Consider the following 20,944-nt stretch of genomic DNA (forward strand, 5'->3'; position numbering starts at 1 on the left):
TCATGTCAAGCTTCCTTTCTATGATGTAGTTGTAAGGAAACTTGGATCTCTCTTGGTTTCCTTCATAGTGTCTTGAAAAATTGATTGTGGAGGTTCTCCTTGTTGATTAATTGTTATATTACAAAACGAAGAAACCACATTTCCTCAAGACTAATGACGATATTTTTTTACCATCAAGAGTATGTTTTTAGACATTTAAAAGGATTTCTGAAAATTCTTTTGTGCAATGTTGAATTCTGCTATACGTGAAACTGCAAATGGCAGTGGATGTACTTTTATAGAGGATGACTGCATAACAGGCACTTGGACTATTTATGATAAATAGTATTACTGTTTGCAGAAACTTGGCCGAACTATTCTATTTTGTTGTTGGTAAAAATATTTGTTATTTTATACAGTGAGCATGATTGTAAGTTACATGCATGATTACTAGAAACTAGTATAGTTGTTTTTGCTTGCTTCAAAATTGCCGGCTATTTGAGTGAAGTGTATGTCACCCAAGTGCTAGTTAATAGGGTAATGGTAGCTTAATTCCACTGGAAATACAGAACATGAAGGAATGATCCCAAATGAAGATCATGATATTTTGAGAACCAATGTGAAGGGTTTGCTACCATAAAATGAACATGCCGAATATGTTTCCATGGCAAGCTGTGATGCATATGTATGCATATTCCCCTTATATGTATTGTTTTGTTTTTGGTCAGGCTATGTACGTACGTATTCATATACATACATTCAGGGGTTATATTGCATATGTGTTTTTTTTTACTCTTTACATGCTCTCAGCTGAAAATAAAACCAAAGTCTGGTTGACGCTTGTCTCTATCTTATACTTAAAAGTTTATAATTTATGACATATTTGGCCAACAAATGGGTACAAATGCTAGACTCATGAAGTTTATAATATGCCATATGAATGTATCTGTTATTGGATACACATCTGTTATTGTGCGGTGCACAAGTTGGGCTCACGAAGTTCAGATGATTATGCATCAGTTTCCTTCAATGCATATCCTCTGGTTTTTCCTTCTAAGAATTGTTATAAGCTGAAGGATTCATATGACTAATCATATGAATGAGTTTATTGTCGTGGAATTATATTTTAAGGCTATTTTTGATGTATGATATGAAGTCCTTTTAACGAATTTATATCATGAACTTGGATAAAGATATGTTCTATTCATTTTCCGCTGTGTAATAAATCAAGTTTAGCATAAAAGTGTTAATGTCTAATTTTGAATTATCTGGCAAAGGAGAACTTGACTACTCTACGTTGTTAGTCAATATCTTCTTAGACTAAGTGATATATTTTGAAAGAAAAGTGTTTTGATAAGTTTTCCTTGAAATTAGACTGTAAAGATTTCTGGATGCTATGAATGTTATATCTATGCATCTGCTGAACATGATTTGAGACAATTAAGGTATGTTTTCAAGAACTCTTGAAAATTTTTATCATTGATTATCAAGTGATTGCTTAAAGTGTATCAGGGATGCACCCTTTAAAACTAGGATATATATTCTGTGATGATCATATAATAACTACAGTGAATATGTTATCTCTAGTGCTCTTGTATGATCTGGAATATCTTGCATCTGTTGATAATCATTGTGTACAATTTGCTGGTGTAAAATTAAATAACAAGAAAATATCTCCCAAAATAAGTCTTGTTAAATTTTACCGTAAGCATAGTTGGTGTCTTTCATCAAGCCTTGTGCTCGACGAAACTTCGGGAACCAACTTTGATCTTAGATCTCTGGGGTGTCTTAGTGGTACATGTTGCACACAGCAAACCGCCACTAGGATCTCTCATTGATTTTAAAGGTTATAAGATCAAGAAACTTGTGTTGTGCATTTTAATTTCATGACTGTATCTCCCAAAGGAGGTTCAAACTTTACATGGCTTTAACTTGCACATACAGCACATCACAAAATTGATACAAATGCATTTGGTTTGCCTAGATCTTTTCCTCTTGCCATTAAAGGTGTTGACTGATCTTAGCAAAATAGCATTTTTATCCATTTTGGTTTTGCGAATAAGAAACTTCAGAATGTCATGTCTTCTTGCCACACAGGTGTTGCTTGACATTGTCTAAAGGGGCTTACTACCGTACATCTTGTTTGATGTGATCACTATATTTATATTGTTTGCTAAGCTATCTGTTATTTTTCCATTGCCTGTGAGACTAGCAAACTACAGAAACGTTAAAGTTGGCATGGATGTTGAAATTATCAGTATGGTTTAAGTTGAGCATGGCAATTTACAATAGCAAATTTTCCAAGTACTTGGAGTGTGAACCTATTTGTTTGAATCATTCACATGTTTAATGTGATGCTTAGTGGTATTCAATATATCTGGTATATGTTGATATTTTTTTTGTCAAGAAAATTGATGTCATGTTTTGACAAGGTTGTTATGGTATATTTTTTAAGGTATAAACATGGTTTAAGTTCCTTAGTTACTTGATCTAAACGCAAATTGCAATAAGGAGCATGTTTATATTATGATACTTGATTTGCCTATTGACATGAAAATTTCAAATAGCATCACCACCTTTTATCCTAACGAGCATTTGGCTACAGAGTTCCCTTTGTTTATGTGTCTTATTGTCTGTACGAAAGTTTTGTTTTTAGACAACAATTTTTTTTTTTTTTCCACAGGGGAAAGTATTTGACATATGTGTGTCGTTTACTGTAAAAGAATTGTGTGGCTTATCACTTGATTGCTTAAAATCTACTACTTGGTAATTTATGGTTTCACAATTTCACCATTTTTCATGGTCATATGGATGCTCGGATTTGATAAGGGACAGTGGGAGTAAGGATTTACTTTCACAAGTTAAGTTTTCATGAGAAAAGATATTCCTGATTCTTTTATCAAAAAAAAAAAAAAAATTCCATTAAAGTTTTGACATTATTTAATAGCCTATGAAGTTTTCCCAATCTTATAGATTTTGGACAAGTTAAATTTTCTTATTTAGATATTGCTATTAAGTAAGGATAAATCAAGAAATTGGTGGTCTGTTTTATGATCCATTTTCACTGAATAAAGATTGTTTTCATGTTCTTTAGTGGAAGTTCTAAATTTCCTTGGTTTAGTGGGAGTACTTTCTTTCTTACTGACCTATAGTTCTTCCTTTAGCAACTGTTTTTGTTAAGTTGCCGATTATCTTGAAAGTGCATTCCCAGATTTATTGGATTAAGTTTTTCCATGGACTCGAGTTTTTATGCCAGAAGGTTTTGGTTATTATCCACAGATTATGAATATTCAAAGTCTTTTCTTTGTTCATGTTGTCTTTGAATTTTTAAGGCAACGTTAAGGTTAGAACTCTCTGATGAGATAATTCATAATCTCAGCTAGAGCTATTAACTTCTTCTGATTGATGATTTTCTTGTTGAGATTTGGTTTGGGATATCTGCTCTATGATGAAGTTTTCTACCAAGGATTTCATGATTAAAATTCCATGGTATTATGTTTATTTCTTGCTGCAGCAGTGTTGTTTTCGGCTAAAGCATTATGTGCTTTGAAATATAAATAGCTATTTGATTTTAGTTGTTCTCGTATTGCAGAGGCAACATATGGAATCTATCAAGATGGTAAGGAACACATACAGCTGAGTTTCATTGGAAACTTGTGTTTCCTTGAGGTTTTATCATTCAAAACCATTAAGAGGACCAAGTACAAGGCATAAAGTTTTGATACATGGAGGAGCCTTTGTACATTACGGATATATCTTTTGTTTGGTAACTCATGTAGATTATAGTTGCAACATTAGTAGTTATGAAGGTCTTGTGTTCTGTTGAACATAAAGCTCCTCCTTGGCTCTATGTTGTGGTTGTTCTTTGACAGAGTTTTGAATTAGATTTTAAAAGATCATGATTCTCTTGTGCGCACTAAAGAATTGATTACTATATCTGATCACAATGGTATTCTTGTTGAGTAAACTTATGATAGTCCAAGTGGGAGAATGTAAGACTAAAATGGACTTTATCATTAGTTTACATCGAGTCATCAACAACTTACCAATTTACGCAGAATAAGTAATTGGAGAATCTTGAGACTTTAATCCGATATTTTATTTATGGTGTATCCACATAAATTATGGAGAAATCTAATATGACATGGTTATTAAGTTAACCTAAAATGATATGCAATTACAATAGAGATTTGGACTTGAATTGTTTCCTTTATGGGAGGTTACAGAATATCCAATTCTCTATATAAAGCTTGGGTCCCTGCACTCTCTCATATGCTCTCGGTAATACAGTCTCTTGCCCCATACAAAGAATACCAAATATTGAGATGCAGTGCAGAAGACTTAGGCTTGGATTGAGTGACCATTCAGTTTAAAGGTTCATGATCCATTTCTAATTTATTTCTTGTTCTTATTTTTATACAATTGTATCTGTATTCCTTGTGAAGCGATTTAATAGTTTTTTCTGTTTAAGTTTACAATAGATTGCCCAGAACTGAAAGAATGGTGCCGCGTGATGGAATGTGATGATTGGAGGAAGATATGCCATCTCCCTAGTATATGGCTTGATTGTGAAGAGGTAAGTCACCTAAAAGTCTGAAAAACCAAAAAAGAGAAATAAAAAAAAAAAAGCAGTTTGTTTTGCTTGAGCGATCTTTCTATCTACATGTGTGTAATATCTGTTTCACTAAATCAGCTATGATGTTAAAAAAAAATTCTTGATTTACTTATTCAATAAGTTGATTATTTATCATTTGTGGACTAGATGACTGTTAATAAAGTTGTCCTGCCTTCTTTGATAATATTCTTTGAAGTGTAAATTCTACACCAGGGCCAGAAAAAAATTGTTGATAACATGAGAAAACAAGAAAAATGGGGTTATGGGTTCAATGCTTGAATCAATAGCTGTATGTTCAATCTGGTGTTTCATTTCATCTTCATTTAGGACCCAACATAAAGTCATTACAGTACTGTAATTTATTTTCTGGTGTAAATTTGTATCTAGTTCCTATTGTCTCTCTTACTTTAGATCATTCACAATTTGTGTCTTGCCTATCTTGGCCTCACATCTGAATTCAAATATGGAATGAAACGGATGATTCAGTTTGATAAATCTACCTCATTTGAAGGAATACATGTGAAGCTGATGCAATTGCATTATGAAATATTTGCATCTTTTAGTTGTTTAAGTCCTGGAAATTACATTGTGAATTAGACGTCATTCTGACTATGTTGAACTCTGGCTACCAGGTATCCAAGTCCCATTGTGGGACTGGCTCATCAGTAGATATTACCGAGAAGAATATGGAATAGGATGATGAGCATCAGCTCTCTAAACCAGCTTCACTACAGAATGACAGATATCCTCTTTCTATGCTGACTCCTTTTGCAATTTGTGTTTCCTCTCTATTATGGTGGTCTCATCTCCAGCAGGGCATGTCCGGTGACTTCTGCAATCGAGTCATCAGTTCTGCATTTAGTTGTGCCCATCTGTTGAATTAATGTTTTGTTTATGCTTTGGTAAAATCTGTCTGATCGTGAGTTGAATTCAGAATTTACAACTGATACATTCTATATTTTATGAGTTTAAATTGAGGACTAATATGAGTTTCATCGATCAGGTGGTAATTGGCTTCCATCATTTACTTCGGTTACACCTAAAACGCAACACAATAGTTGTAATGGATAATGAAGGCCTCGAGGCAGTGGCGGATCCAGGATCCAAAACCTGTCTAGGCTAATTAGACAATCAATTAAATTAGATTAATTTCTCTATATATATTTTTTTGATACAATGACGACATTTCACAGCTTTCTATACAAAATTGAATGTATTGAAGTGCATGGGTACATACTCACAGCTTCAAGCCAATGTGATATATCATGAAAGATATGAACCTAAACATAATAATTCCAAAAGTTGTGGTAACCTTGAAAGTTGAAACCCAGATATGGGAATGTATAAAGCAGCAAGAACAATGAAGACCCAGAACACAAAAGGTCAAGTCTTGTAATCAAAATCCGTCACTGCGCAGAATCTAACAAACAAACAGTTAAACAAACGAAAGCAACTCTAATTGCACCTCCACTCTAGCAAGGCAGGAACAGAGTCAAAGATTTGGAACTTTTGGGCGTTCATCGCATTACACCCCCCACAAAAACCCAAAGAATCAAAAACGGAAACCCACCACTTCGGCACCAGCACTCTCCCAAATTGAAATTTCACGTTAGCTGGTTCTGATGGAATTTCAAGATTAATTGAAAAAAAAAACAGAAATTGAAAATTGTGAGAGAGAGAAAACGAGAGAGAGAGGTGAGGAGGACGATGATGATGATGATCTGTGAAGATGGCTGGCGGTTTGAAATTTCAGAAATTTGGGGAGTGTGGTTTATCACAAAGGGTTTGAGGGTTTGTGGGTTCAAGTAGAGTAGCTCCAATATCCATATAGTTTTTTTTTTTTTTACTTTGGGTATGGCCTGAAAGGAAATATACATATACTTGGGGGTTTTTGGGCCAAATTCTTGTCTAGGCTACAGCCTTTTTTTTTGGTTGAAGAAAATAAAGTTTGTATTAGATGTTTCAAATGATTCACCACAATATAAGAGGTACAAAAGACCCCAGCAAATAGTGGCACGTAGGCCCAACAAAAGATAATTAAAGCCCCTAACAGGCTTGACCCAAATACAATTTGAAAGCCCATAATTGAAAATAAAACCCTAGAACTAATGCTAGCAGCCACCAAGATAATAGTAGCTCCATCCCTAGAAAACTACCGCTGCCACCTCCATGTCGTTGCTTGAAGAGTATCAGCCACCAAAGCAGCATCTTGCTTCCTTCTAGGCCTCGCAATTCAGGCCATGACCCGTTAACCGCCCATTAACCGCCCGCTAAAAACCCATTTATTTCCGCCCGATAACTTAACGTGTTAATGGGCTGCCAACCTGTTAACGGGCGGAACCGGGTTGCCCGATGGAACCCATCAAACCCGGTTAGAAGAGGAAAAAAAAAAAAAAGATTTTTTTTTTTTTTTTTTTTAGAATTGTGAGCCCAATATGTATTAACTTTTGATAGTTCGATTTAATGAAAATCAACAATGAAAAAGAGTTTTAATGGGTAATGAGTTGGAGAGGGTTTTAAAAAAATAAAAAATAAAAACTTCTTTTTTTTTTGAGAAGGGTTTTAATAGATAATGGGTGTGAAAAAGAGTTTAAAAAACTGCAAAAAAAAATAATAAATTCATTTTTATGTTAACGGGTCTTAACAGGTTTCAATGGCCAATTTATTGTTAACTATTAACGGGTTTTAGTGGGTAATTGATTAGAAAAGAATTTTAAAATAAAAAAATAAAAAATAAAAAACCTTAGCGGTCTTAACGGGTTCCAACGGGTAACCCGTGAACCCATCGGGCTTAACCCGTTATAACTCGTTAAGATAACGGGTTATAACGGATTGAGCCCGTTAAGACCGCCAACCCGTTAAGTCCGCCCGTAACCCGCTCATAACCGCACTGTTGCCAGGCCTACTTCCTTCTACACCGGTTGGGACACTACACACAGGGCTCAAAGATGCCCAAGAAACACCAAGTAACAAGTGTGATTGCGAAAACCGAGCCACTCGTTGATGGGGAACGAAAATTCGCCAACGGGCGTAAGTTCGTTTAGCGGTGGTGGAGAACGAAGCAAATGTGGAAGCACTAGCCATCAATTCCATCCAAAGAGGACATGGACAATTTCAAAGGTAGATCTGGACTAGAGGAGTAGAAAATCGGTGACAAAAGAGCATAATTGGGTTGTAAGGATGGAGAATGTAAGGGGTGGAGATGGGGTGAAGGCGGTGACGATGAGAGCTGTTCTCATCAATATAAAGCCTGTAAGAGCAGTATGGTGTGGAGAGGTAGAGAAATGGTCGATGGGTGAAATAGGTGGAAAAGAGAGAGGAACAAGAAGGTGATTGAAGGGGTGAAGGGGTGAAGGGGATGGACAGGATTGAAGGGGTGGGGTTGGAGATGAACGTAGAGATGGGGGCCGGCAGACTCTCAAAATAGTGGCTGGATTAGAGAAAATTTCTAGAGAGTTGGTAGACCCTCTATCTCTAGAAACTTTCTTTTTTGTTCCTTAGGCTACAACCTAGATAGCCCACCATTTGGTTCCGCCCCTGCCTCGAGGGTCATCTATCTTAGTTTGTTTGCAAACTTGGGTACCATTTGGAAAGAACATTCAAGTGACCGATAGAGACCACTTTTTTTCTGTTTCGATGGTGTGTAGACTGATGTATAGATGCCTTCCATTGTCGTCACTAATGGCAGTAAAGAAATCGTCCTCCAAATCCTGCTTTGGTTATCCACTAGTACAATTTAGCCAAACAACTCGATAAGGTGGCTCTTTCACAATCATAGACCGATTTAGATCTAATTTTATAGTACATCTGAAAATAATGTGCAGTTCGATCATAGGTGTGACACAAGATCTCCAAACTTCAACCCAACTGTGACATAATCTCGATTGCTAGCTCGCGAGGCCATGAAAAGAGAAGGAAGTAAGTCAAGTAAATAGATCAATATAATTAAACTTGGCCGCCAAGAAGGCATGATTATGAACGTCAAGGTAAATCAAATCAGCCGAAGTCATATAGTTCAAGAATATGCAAGTGAAAGGGATAAAATCAGGAGGAAAACATGTAAATTACTATGATACATCATACATGTAAACCACATAAATTCTAGTTACGAGAGAAAGAATATCACTTGGAACACGAAAATAAGTTACACTAAAAAGTTCCACACAGAATTTAATACATGTACTTTAAAGTCTGCACTGATTAAAATGTTCCCAAGTTCAAACCAGGATGGTTGTTGAGTGATATAGAGAACAGAAAATAACGAAAACAAAACACAATAAACAAGGAGATGTGAGCAACACAACATGTTTCGGGGATCACCACGAATATTATTTACCTGCACAAAAATATACATGTAAAATATTATCCATCATGCATGGCGTCGAGGTGAAGCTAGTTGCAGTAAAACAACACGCATGAAAGAGCTTTTAACAAAATTATTCACTGCCTATGTGAGATGGAGAGCAAATCGCACATTACATATTGCATGAAACCTCCAGACGGGTTCTACAATAAGTCTCAAACCACTTGTAAACAGAAAATCTTCTCACAAAAAATAGAATACAATGTCAAATTGTTTATGTATAGTACAAGACAAGTTATTCAAATTATGATCACCCAGAAAAGGACACACATACGTGCAGACTCCTCATCTTGCAACTGCTTCAAGTAATTGCTGTAACGGTTGGCAGAGCCTGGTACGAAGAGGATTTTCTACAAGAAAAAAAGAACAGCTCTGTTATATATTCAGAACTAAGTAGACACTTGGTCGTCTTAATTCTATATTTTCATGCCTCAGGACTTATAGATCTTCATGTTATATTGTAGCTTCAACACTGATCTGATAATGCTGCCATCTTCATCTAAGGAAATCTCTAAGGCACTTCACTAACTTTGTTCACAGTATGCAGTATGCATAGTTCTAGTTTAGATTACGCAAGAGTATTTAAACTGTAGCCTATTTCAAACAAGTTTTCTGACACAATTGGATATACAGAGCTAATAATTCTATGGTGCTAGGAAGGAAATGTATAACGATGTATCCATTAGACAAACTCAAGTCAAAAGATGAACAAATAACAATCAATTTCAGTTAACAGTATTACGTTAGTACGCAACTGTTTATCAGACTTTTATTGAGGGGCAATAGAGGTTTATGAAACCTCGTAGGTAGTCTCCAAAGAGGTTGTCGTAGATCTCATATGAGGCCGGAAAAGCTCAATAAACCTATATTTCCCCCTAATAGATCTTTCGGTCGCCGGAATGAGAACTAATCTCCTTAAAATTAGACAAATAAAACTTCGATTAAGGAAAAAAAGAGGAGATTACATCAATTCAAAATGTGTATTGCCCCCCACTACACCTTTAATAGACGTCTATTGCCCTTAGTAGATTTTTTTTTTTTTTCTTTTTCCCTCATTTAAAAAAAAAATATTTGCCCTCATTTTACCTAAAAAAATAATAATTTAATTTGGGCACTCAGAAAATGATTTGGGCACCCACGTACGTCCTCTTCTCCCTTGACCTGAGACTGGAAGTCTTCTTCAGCAGAGTCTTCAAGGTGACGTACCGGACCGGAAGTCATCTTCAGCAGCGTCTTCAAGGTGATGTAGTGGAGCTTCACGACTCCGAGCTCACTCAAGCTTCTAGGCTGCACGAACTCGCCGCCCGCTGCACGATAGATGGCACCGCCTCACAACAATCGCCGGCTTCTGGGTTGCACAACTATCGTTGACTGCAGGAACTCTCCGTCAACGTCATCATATCGCTGCCGACCATTTAGACCAAAGACGCTAAAGGCCGTGCACTGGCAGAGAGAGAGAGATATTCAGATCGGAGGAGAGAGATCGATGGCATATGGGGTAATTTATTAATTTGATTGAAGATAAAATTGTCTTTTTATGTTAAATCAGATAGCTGGGAATAAAAATATGTTACTAAAGTAAGTGGGATAATTTTGACTTATTTAGTATTTTGGGTCGAAGACCCATTATATTTCATCTAAAAGTCAGACTTTATCCCCATAATTACATCCAAAATCACATCTTCAACTAGCAACTGATAGCTACCACTAAATTAATCAGAAACTCCAAATTAAATAGCCACAGGCCGAGAAGCGTAAAAAAATAGGTGCATCAATGATTGTATTAGCAGTAGACTGATTTGACATGTTGTGCTGAACCGGAAAAACAAAGATCCGATCATTAATTGGGGGAATTAGGGTTAGGGTTGAAAAATTGAAATCGGACAGGCACAGACATAGGGGTGGGCTAAGGTGTGCTGCAGCACACCCTAGTATTTTTGGGGAAAAAAAAAATGATTATATGTATCTGACCCCAGCATATCTTCCCTTAAAAAAAAAAAATGTCAAACACATATGTATCTGACCATATTTCTTCCGGTCCCGTTCACATGGTCACCTGCTGACCAAATATCATTTGGTCAGTCACCGTTCGATTGAGATCAGACGGTTGACAGCTCTCATCTCAGATTTCATCACTTAGCTGTCAACCGTCCGATGTCAATCGAACAGTGACTAACCAAATAATATTTGGTCAGTAGGTGACCAGGTGATCATGACTATATTTCTTCACTGTCTCTTGCCTCGAAAACGAGTGCTGGCACTAGTATAATTAATATATGCAAGTCTCTCATTTTCTTCTCTTTTCTCCCCTTTTCTGTCCTCTCCTCCTCATCTCTGCCCACTGCTGAGTTCTACGTTTCTCAACTTCTCAAGCTCAGACAGTCAGACTCTCACCTCTCTCTAGTCTCTACCAAGTCACTCTATCTCTTCTCCTCAACAATCTGCTCTCATCTCTCAACCTTGTTCAGGTATTACACTTTAACTTCTCTTCTATAATAATTTTTTTTTGACGAAATTAGAATGTAATTTAGGTTAGAATTTGAGTATTTCTAGATTTCTTGATGTAATTAATCAAATCTATTGATTCCTAGAAAAAGATATTGAATATCTATTATTAATACCCAAATGCCCAATTGCCCATGATAGTGGCAATTTCTTTATTGTGTTGATTGTTTGAGAGTTGAGTTGATTATAATTTTGATTGGGTGTTTTTTAGTTTTTGAGTAAGTTAAATTTATTTTCCCTTGTGGTGGGGAGGGATGTGGTGGCCTGGTGGGGTGACAAAATGCATTTTGTGGATGATATTTTGATAAGTGCTATGCAATTGAGATATTCCATCAAAACAAAATTGACTCTGCCAAATTTTTTAGAATAATTTTTCTTGCCAGCATAAGGTAAATTTAGCCCACCTCAAATTTAATTCCTGGTTCCGTGCCTGAAATCGGAGATGGCCGGTGACGTGGGTATGTTCAAGTTCCTGAAGCCCAAGAGTCGTCCTCACCCCGTGGATATCCAAGCCGCTGCCTTGTGGGGTGTCGCTGCCGGCACCACCGCTCTTTGGGTCGTCCAGCCATTCAACTGGATAAAGAAGACCTTTTTTGAGACTCCAGAACCAGAAAAGTGAAGTAATTTGAAGCGTTATGGTAAAACTTTTTGGTTCTGTTTGTGGTATAAGATTGCCACTGCAATACTCTTTTTTATGAGACTACATTTTCAGAGTTCATGGGAATAATTATGAATTTTTGTACTGGTATTCGCGGTTAATCACATACCATGATGTCTCTCAAAAAAAAAAAAAATCACATACCATGATGGCCTTTCTTTGAACTAAAAAAAAATGATTGTATTAGCAGTAGGCTTACGTGCATTAGGGGGGTCATCATGGGTTTTGGCTAGAGCCGGCCCTACCCTAAATTTTAGGGCTTAGGGTCGGGTCGAGCCGGCCCGGGTCTAGTCAAAGTCAACAAAATTTAGGGTCGGGTAGGGTTGGGTTGGGGCTTAAATATGCTAACCCTTACCTGTCCGAAAGGCCCGAGCCACTAGGGCTGAAAGGGCCGAGTCGGGCCGGCCCTCCTAATAAGGCCAAATAGGGCCGAAATGGGCCTTAATTTGTTTAACAAAAAGAAATATATTACTTTTATTTTTTTATCTCAAACTGTGGTTCAATGGTTATATAGGTAATACAAGACTCATTATTTTTTGTTAATCATCATATTTAATATATATATATATATTAGAATTAACTTATAAGTTATAAGATTTATAAATATTAGTTAAGATGGTTGGTTATATTCAATTAACTATCTCTCTAAATCTCCCAAAATTAATTGTTGTTTAACAAAGGAAACAAAAATTAAAGAAAATAAAGCTTAGGAAATCAATTCCAAAAAATAGATAAGTTATATGTAATAGACTAAAAAGAAACATATTTAAAAAATAGAAAATTATTAGGGCTTAATTGGGTGGACTTAAATGGCCGGGCCGGGCTTGACCCTAACGGGCTCAAACGGACCGGGCAGTAGGGTAGGGCCGGGCTTCATTTGCATCCTTACCCTACCATATTTGAGAAAGGGCAGAACCGGCCCGCCCTAATGCAAGGGCCGGGCGGGCTTAGGGCCGAAGGGCTAAATAATGAGGCCTAAGTCGTGCATGCCCTCTTCTTTTTCCGCGTGGATAGTGAAGTACCTTGCCCAAAAAAAAAAACAAAACTCCAAAGACCAATTACATTACTATGATCCAGACCATGTAATAATTTTCCCAATCATCAACGTCTGACATTACATTACTATGATCTGGACCATGTAATAATTTTCCCAATCATCAACACGCAGAATATCGTCGACCTGGCACCGCATTATCCTCCCCTCTTCAGCCTGCAACACAAAACCAGCGCAGACAGCAGCCCCGTCGTCGCTCACTTTTGCGTGCACAGGTGAACAATTTATTTGGATTCAGCATCATTTAACTCTAAGCTTAACTTGTCCGACCGAACGGACTTCCAAGTCGAAGGCGATTTTCAGGCTTCTCGGGCCTAGACGAGTTTGCTATCCCCGCTGCCAGCTGGGAGACCCGGTCTACAAACTCGGATCTTCTCCCCCACTACCGGATGGAATGGCCCGAGAGTTCGAAACCCAAGGAAGTGAAGCACCCAAAGGAGGTCGAGGAAGAGGAGAAATTTAAGGTTGGTCTGCAGTCAGGACGGCTTAAGCCGCCGCCGCAGATGAGTGTTCCAGTGATTGACAATGCATCCTCGACATGGGACATTATGAGGGGCTTAGGGCCCGAAGGTCAAACTTCTCATGAAGAAGTAGAAGAAGAGGATAATTTGATTACTTCTGATGATGAAGAAGATCATATTTCGATTAAAGAGATTGTATCGAGCTCCGGGTATTCTTCTACTACTTGGAATGACGATGACTCTTCTAGCACTACCACAGACCCCTCCACTATTTCTTCTTGGGAAAAGGAAACCTCTCGCGGGTATTTACCCCTGTATGAAGGAATTTCCGAGTAAGTGCTCTTATAAATGCCCTGAAATGATCATCTTGCTTATCTTCCTTAGATTTGGAGTCTTTGATCTTGTTTCGATTATGTATGACCCCGTTCTTTGTTAGACCTTTCACTTCAACCATGAAATCATATACAGCTAGTTCTCGGTTATCGATCTTTACATTTAGGAGAGTAGGTGTTAAGTCCATGGTTGGCAAGGGTCTTCTTTCATGAAGAAACTTCAATATGCAACAACAAAGCTTTTTCTTCGGATTCCATTTTACTTGCAATTAGTAGGGAACGAGGATTGAATAGAAAATTGGTCTTCCCCCTCTCTCTTTTTTTATTTTTTATTATTATTTTTTTAGAAGAGTTCTCCCCCCTCTCTCTATCTAATATTAGATAAATATAATGATACAATAAGCTATCTCTGGGGTGAAGAAAGATCAGCATTTGAAAGATAATTTGTTATTCCTGGGACTTTTGCATTGCACCTTTTTGTAGATGAGAGTATGAGTTTTGAGGTTGAACAATTATGCCACTCAGTTTCAAATTCAGGTGAGGGGAGAGAAGATGATAGATAGTGATGAAAAGATTTGCATTGTTTGGTGGACTTTTCTAAGTAGATGAAAAAATATAGACATGTCATTGACCTCGAATTTGTTTTTGTTTTTAGCAGTAAGGTAACTAAAACGATGGATCCCCTGAAGACCCGACAGAAGCCAAAGTTCGTTAGGTGCAATGCGCTGAAGCACATTGACTATGATGCTGTTACATCTTCTTCCTCCTCGCTCTGCCACCACTCTGCGGGGTCACCACTCTACTCAGGCTCGGTCAATATTTCAGACCGGACGAGCTTCCATGTAGAAGAAAACGACGGTGAGTTAGAACAGATATGCAAGGAGTTGGGATTCTCCTGCCCTGAGTCCTTGGAGTTCCACTCGACGAACTCGGTATATACACTGTACCTAATTTTTGTCCTGATTTCTGAGCTGATGTATATACAAACCTTCTTCACTAAGGTTAACCTAAAGTAATGGCCGGTACCATCAATTCCATAGTCATACAATGAAACTATTGATTCCTTAGATGTTTTTTACTTTTTTTTAATTTTTTTTTTATAAGTAACTATGCAAAATTTTAGCCACATTGATAATCATTTAGTCACCCAAAATGATTGATATTGTATGGTTATGGAATTGATGGTAACCACTTAACTGTAAATCCGTAATTACTTTAAATAAAGTCAGGTTAACCTTAATGGCAAGGCCTGTATATATGTATATATACATGCAGTTTTTGATTGCTGGTTGACATAAAACAATGATCTGTATCACTCTTCTCGCTTCCTTTATATTCAGGAATTGAAGCTAAAGGAGAACTGCAATCGCAAAGAAATGGAAGAAGTAGAAATTGATAAAAGAGCTGATGAAGAAACTAATTTGAGAGCAGAAGAAAACTTCAAATTACCAGGAGTATTACATAATAGCGCTTCTTCTTTTATGCATCCAGAACTGTTGGGTACGAGATTTTTCATTTTGTTTCTTTAATCTCGTCAGAATAACTCCGACAGTTTCCCTACAATTCTTGTATCATAGGGAAGCAAAAGTCAAAACTTTAAGCAATTTTTCTTCTCTAACCCAATAGATTCCAACCCAACAGATTCCATATTTTACAATAGTCTCTAAAGTCTCCACAATTCTTTCTTAAAATTTTAGAGATTGTTGTAAATAAGAGTGTGTTTGGATGAGAGAAAAAATGATGGAATTTAATTGAAAGTGAGGATTTCATAATTCCTAAAAGTCAATTCCCTCGTTTGGCATTATCAGATTGGAAATTTTAAATTTCTCTTTGGAAAAAAATGAAGGAATTCGTTATTTAAATTCCTCACTTCAATTTCCAGCAAAATAGGTGTCATTTACGAATTCCTTTGCTGTATTCAATTTTTATTTCCAAAACAAGACTTTTTTCTATTTTATCTTTTTATTTGTTTTAAACTTTCTTAATTTATTACACATTTCAAATCCTAAATAGATGCAACCAAACAATAGAATTTGCAATTAATGGAATTTTAGATTGATGGAATTAAACATTTCATCATTTATTTTTTCCTACGGAATTTATAATTTTCTCATCCAAACGCACCCTAATTAGGGAATTTTGTTTTCTCTTTTCTCACTATCCCTAAAATAAGGATAATTATATGAAATCTTTTGGAGAAAAAGAGTCTCATTTTTCTCTAAAATAGAAAAAAAAAATCAAAATATAGGGCAGCTGTTGGAGTTGCTTTTAATATTTTTTTTTTTGTGTTGATAAATACTTTTTGGTTGCTGGTTATATACACACTGAGCACTCATATCTATGACCTTCTGGCTTCTCTAATTTTTCAGCAATTGAGCCCGACTCGTTCATTCCATTACAAACCTCTGGTGTCTCTCTGCGCTTGATCGGACAACTTCCTCGTAATTTTTTGTTGAACTTCAAGTTCTTGACTGCCTTGCATCTTAGTCGAAAGCTGGATTTTGATTTGCCAAGTTCAATTGGGGATGTAAAATCCTTACAATGTCTTGATGTCTCATATACACCAATCTCATGGTTGCCCGAATCCATAGGTTTACTTCAAAAGTTACAGACCCTAAAACTCAGAAGTTGTAGAAACCTCGTTCAGTTGCCTGAATCAATTACTTCTCTTGATGAGTTACAGACCTTACATCTCAGAGCTTGTGTCAACCTTATTGCTTTACCTAAGGGAATAAAGGTACTAATAAAGCTGCGTGATCTTGATGTTATTAACTGTCCGAAATTGAAACTTTCAGGGGAGCCAAATGAGAAGCTGATTTCTTCAGAAATAAATTTGTCAGAGTCATTGGAATTGAAGGAAAGCTATGCAAATTTGCAAGAAAAGGTTGTGCATGAAGATGAAGAATATGACAGTTTACCCAAACAATTAAAAAGGTTATGTCTGTATTGTTCTCTCTTTCCATCACATTATGAGTTTAGAAGAGATGAGTTGGTTCAAATGTGGATAGCTGAAGGCCTTATTGAAGAGATCCACGGAGGGGTAATGGAGGACATTGGTGGTGAGTATTTCATGTCTTTGCGGAACAAAAGTTTTCTTGTGCCTTCAAGATGTGACTACAGATTGGATTTTGATTCGGTAATTTTTTTTTTTCATTATTATTATTATTTGAACTGGGGGTTGAAAAAAAAAAATCAGATATACGCATCCTATTGAGAAACTTAAACACAGTCATGTTCATGGTGATTTTGAACTTTCGATGTACTGCAAATTTCTTACTCTCTATTCCTGTTACAAGGAAGTTACTTGGCAGCATACAATGCCATTGTGAACTTATTGTTTATATATCATTGTAAACCCATGCCCGAGTAGTCATACTGGCGTTTGTTTGTGTTACTTTCTACTTTTTTTCTTTTTCTTATTTTGTGATACTATTTTTGCACCTTTTTTTTTCCTAAAAAATTTTAATTGAGCTTTGTACTGAGTTAATCAATATATAGTGAATAGATAATGCAGATGTGTTGCTAAAATTACTGAATTATAAATTAAAAGTTGTTTCTTGCCCTCCTAAAGAGGTCTATTAGAGGGCAATAGACGTTTTTAAATTGATTTAATCTCTTCATTTTTTTCTTTAATCAAAGTTTTATTTGTCTAATTTTAGGAAGATAAGTTCCTATTCCAGCAACCGAAAGTTCTATTGGGGGGCAATATATGGTTGATAGTCGTCTATTGGGGGCAATACATGACTGATAGTCGTCTATTGGGGGGCAATAGACGTCTATAGGAGGGCAATAGAGGTCTATTGGGGGCAAAAAAAAATTTCCGGTGAGATTTTCAGCAAATTCCGGTGGGCGACGGCCGGTGACAGGAATCCAGTGACCGGTGACCAGAATCCGGCTAAAGTTGGCCGGATTCCGGCTGTCGGTGACCGGATTCTAGCGGCCGGGCTCCTGCGAAGTCTCTTATGGTTTCTCTCTCTTTCTCTAAGTTTCAAAGGAGTGGGGGTAAAATGGTATTAAAAAAAATTAAAAAACAAAAAAAAAAATTAATGTGGTATTAGGGAAGACCTCCTTAGAGTGTTTTGGGTAAGAGATAATTAAAAAAACTTCATGGGGTAAGTGGGAAAAAAATCTCTAAAAATTGGGTAAATGGACAAAAACCCTTTTTTTTGGGGGGGGGGGGGGGTAAGAAAAGGCCGAGAATAAGGCTATGTTTGGTATGGCTGGGCTTTTCAGAAAAGCTGGCTTTTATTTCTGAGAATAAGTGGCTGAAAAGCAAAGCAGCTGAGTGTTTGGTAAACTGACTTTTTATAAGAGCTGTCAGTGGTAAAAGCAGTGGCAAAGTGTTTGGTAAACTCAAACTGGCTTGTGCTTTTTGTTTGTGGAATGACCAAATTGGACATGAGAGATTACTTTGCCTTGATTGTTTGATAATACAATGTTGTTCAAATGCTCTTGTTATTATTTTTAATTTTCATTATGTCATTATTAATTTTTGTTAACTTTCAATTTTTATAAATCATGGTGACCATATGATTAATATTGAACAATTTTAAAAATAATTTATACAAAGCATGCAAGGAGTTTTATGAACATAGTTCATGTAATAATGTTGAATGAGCCAGAGCATTAAGTTTTACACTTCGTAACAATTTTCAATATTGATGGCTCAAACTGCATAACAGCATCCTTTCAAGAATACAATCATTTCCTACTAGTGGAGGCAGGTCAAATGTTCCAAAGAGTATTTGGTAGAATTGTAATCAGATGATTCAGATCCAGCACAAGATAAAATGAGCATTTGGAGCCTAATTGGTTCTACCGCATATATCCCCTCAGCATATGGCCATTAGGAATTGTGATCATATTTTTATTCAATGACTTCCCCAAATTCCTCACTGCTCATATCATTGTCTTGCTCACTCTACTGCATTATGTCGTCATGGTCATCTGCACTAGTTTCATCACTATGAACGGGTTCTTCGTCTTCCTCTGTTACGGGACTAAGCAAGGAAGGAGACCCTGGATACCTTGACGACTGCAACATAAAAGAGTAAATATCTGAGCAACCAATACTACAAACATAAATTTGCTAGCAGAATTCCAATTGTCAAATCTGGTAAACAATTGTCCAATGATGCAACATAAAATCAGTTGAAGCATCAAGCAACATATAAATGGTTCAATGGAATCCGTAGTGATTTGCAGAGACTGAATCCTCTGTTAAGTGAGGATCATTTGAGCAGATAAAAATAGACCATCAGAATGTTATGATGCATCCCAACACATCCGCCAACATAATAACACAAGATACTAGATGAATGCATTATTGTAATTGGTACCATGGCAATAGAAGATCCCATATATTAGAGACTAGTATCAGTGTTTCATGCTCCAATCCCTTCATGAATGAAAAAATACAACACAACAAAGGTGGTGTGAGATGTGATAAAAATGTTCAGAATCATTTAGATCCTGAAGAACACTAACCCAAGCAATTAGTTAGTATTGCCACAGGTGACCACCTCTTGCCGTAAGTTAGACCATTAAGATGTTTTTTGCCATTGGACTCAACAGCACAAGGTGTCAAGACTTGAGATAACAAAATTCACTAGTATAGTTGGATGGTGGGCCACTTAACTGCATCATGGAAGAGCTATGAACTTAAACTGCATAATGATGCAACTAAGGGAACACTATTGTTTGTAGCACACTAATGACATGGTAAGTTGTAAGTGTCTCTAATAATGTGAAGCCAAAGTAAACAGTTTGTTGGATCTAGTAGTTACTATTTTACCAATACTTTTTGTTCATGCTATTCTTATCTAAGCAAAAGAGAACTAAAGAGACCGCGTTTCCATTCTAATTCCTAGATGAATGAGAAAAACTGTTTTTACCAAACTAAGAGGAAACTGAAGACTAACAAGAAGCCTAAAACCATTACTTGTTTCAAACTTCATTTTGTTTTTATTTCATCCATCCTCCAGGGAACAAAGCTAATATACACTGAAATCATTCCCCATTCCTTGTCTCGAAATAAAATGGAGTCTTATGAACTCTGCATTGTTCTAGGCTCTACACTCATTTGCAAGTTTTCGTATACAATCGGATAACTATAACTTGTAGTCTACAATATGCATGGAAACAGAATGTAGTGCACTCTATCTATGCTACAAAAACTAAACCCCTATCTCCCTGTGAATTCTTTCACAACTGGGTTATCAAATTCAAGTGAAATTCAATTCCATAAAACAAAAACCATATCACTGCGTTACACTAAACAAACCCAAGAAACAATTGAAACTAAAACAGAGCAGAGGAATAAAGCAACTACCTGAGGAGAATTAAACTCTATGAAACAATGACCCAGGGTTTCTTGGCTGCTGGGGTTCACAGGCATCGAAAACCCATTTTTTTTAACAACACCAACTTCACTAAACACACACTCGAATTTCGCAACTCAACACCAATGAACACAAGTTAAAAGGGTCCAGAAAATTCACCAAAACAAAATCAAACTCAACCCATTACAGATATCCAATGATACAAGGATGCTGGCAGTACTCAAATCATAGGCAAATTGAATTGACCAAATCCCCGAAATTGGTTCTAAATAGTTCTAAATATATGTACATCACAACACCCGATATATATGTGTGCTACAAATCACAATCTACTACTCATACCGAAAACCCAGAATAAAATTGATACTTCCTTTTCATCAAAATCACCGAAATTTATCATGAAATAGATAAAAAAAACTAACATGAATCAAATTGCCAAGCAACCTTGATTGAGGCTTTGATTTCCAACCCGAAATCGTGATGAGAGGTTGAGGCAGCGTCAGAGGGAGGGTGTGTGTGAGGCGGCGTCTGTGATGACAGGGAGAGAGATTGTGCAGCGTCTAGATAGAAGAAGGATTTCATGGCAATCCGTAATTGCCTCAACCAAGGGAGGATAGAGACCGGTATTTTGAAAGA

General features: G+C 36.6%; 1 protein-coding gene across 1 annotated transcript; it reads left to right on the plus strand.

Annotated features, from left to right (window-relative positions):
* Positions 1-10,745: 10,745 nt before the first annotated feature.
* Positions 10,746-12,210, plus strand: LOC112180338 (ubiquinol-cytochrome c reductase complex 6.7 kDa protein). The gene is made up of 2 exons (XM_024318869.2): positions 10,746-10,835; positions 11,898-12,210. The coding sequence occupies exon 2, from the start codon at positions 11,905-11,907 to the stop codon at positions 12,079-12,081; it is 177 nt and encodes a 58-aa protein (XP_024174637.1). The 5' UTR covers positions 10,746-10,835; positions 11,898-11,904; the 3' UTR covers positions 12,082-12,210.
* The last annotated feature ends 8,734 nt before the right edge of the window (positions 12,211-20,944 follow it).

This window comes from Rosa chinensis, chromosome 7, assembly GCF_002994745.2.
Source record: "Rosa chinensis cultivar Old Blush chromosome 7, RchiOBHm-V2, whole genome shotgun sequence".
In the NCBI taxonomy this organism is placed as follows: domain Eukaryota; kingdom Viridiplantae; phylum Streptophyta; class Magnoliopsida; order Rosales; family Rosaceae; genus Rosa; species Rosa chinensis.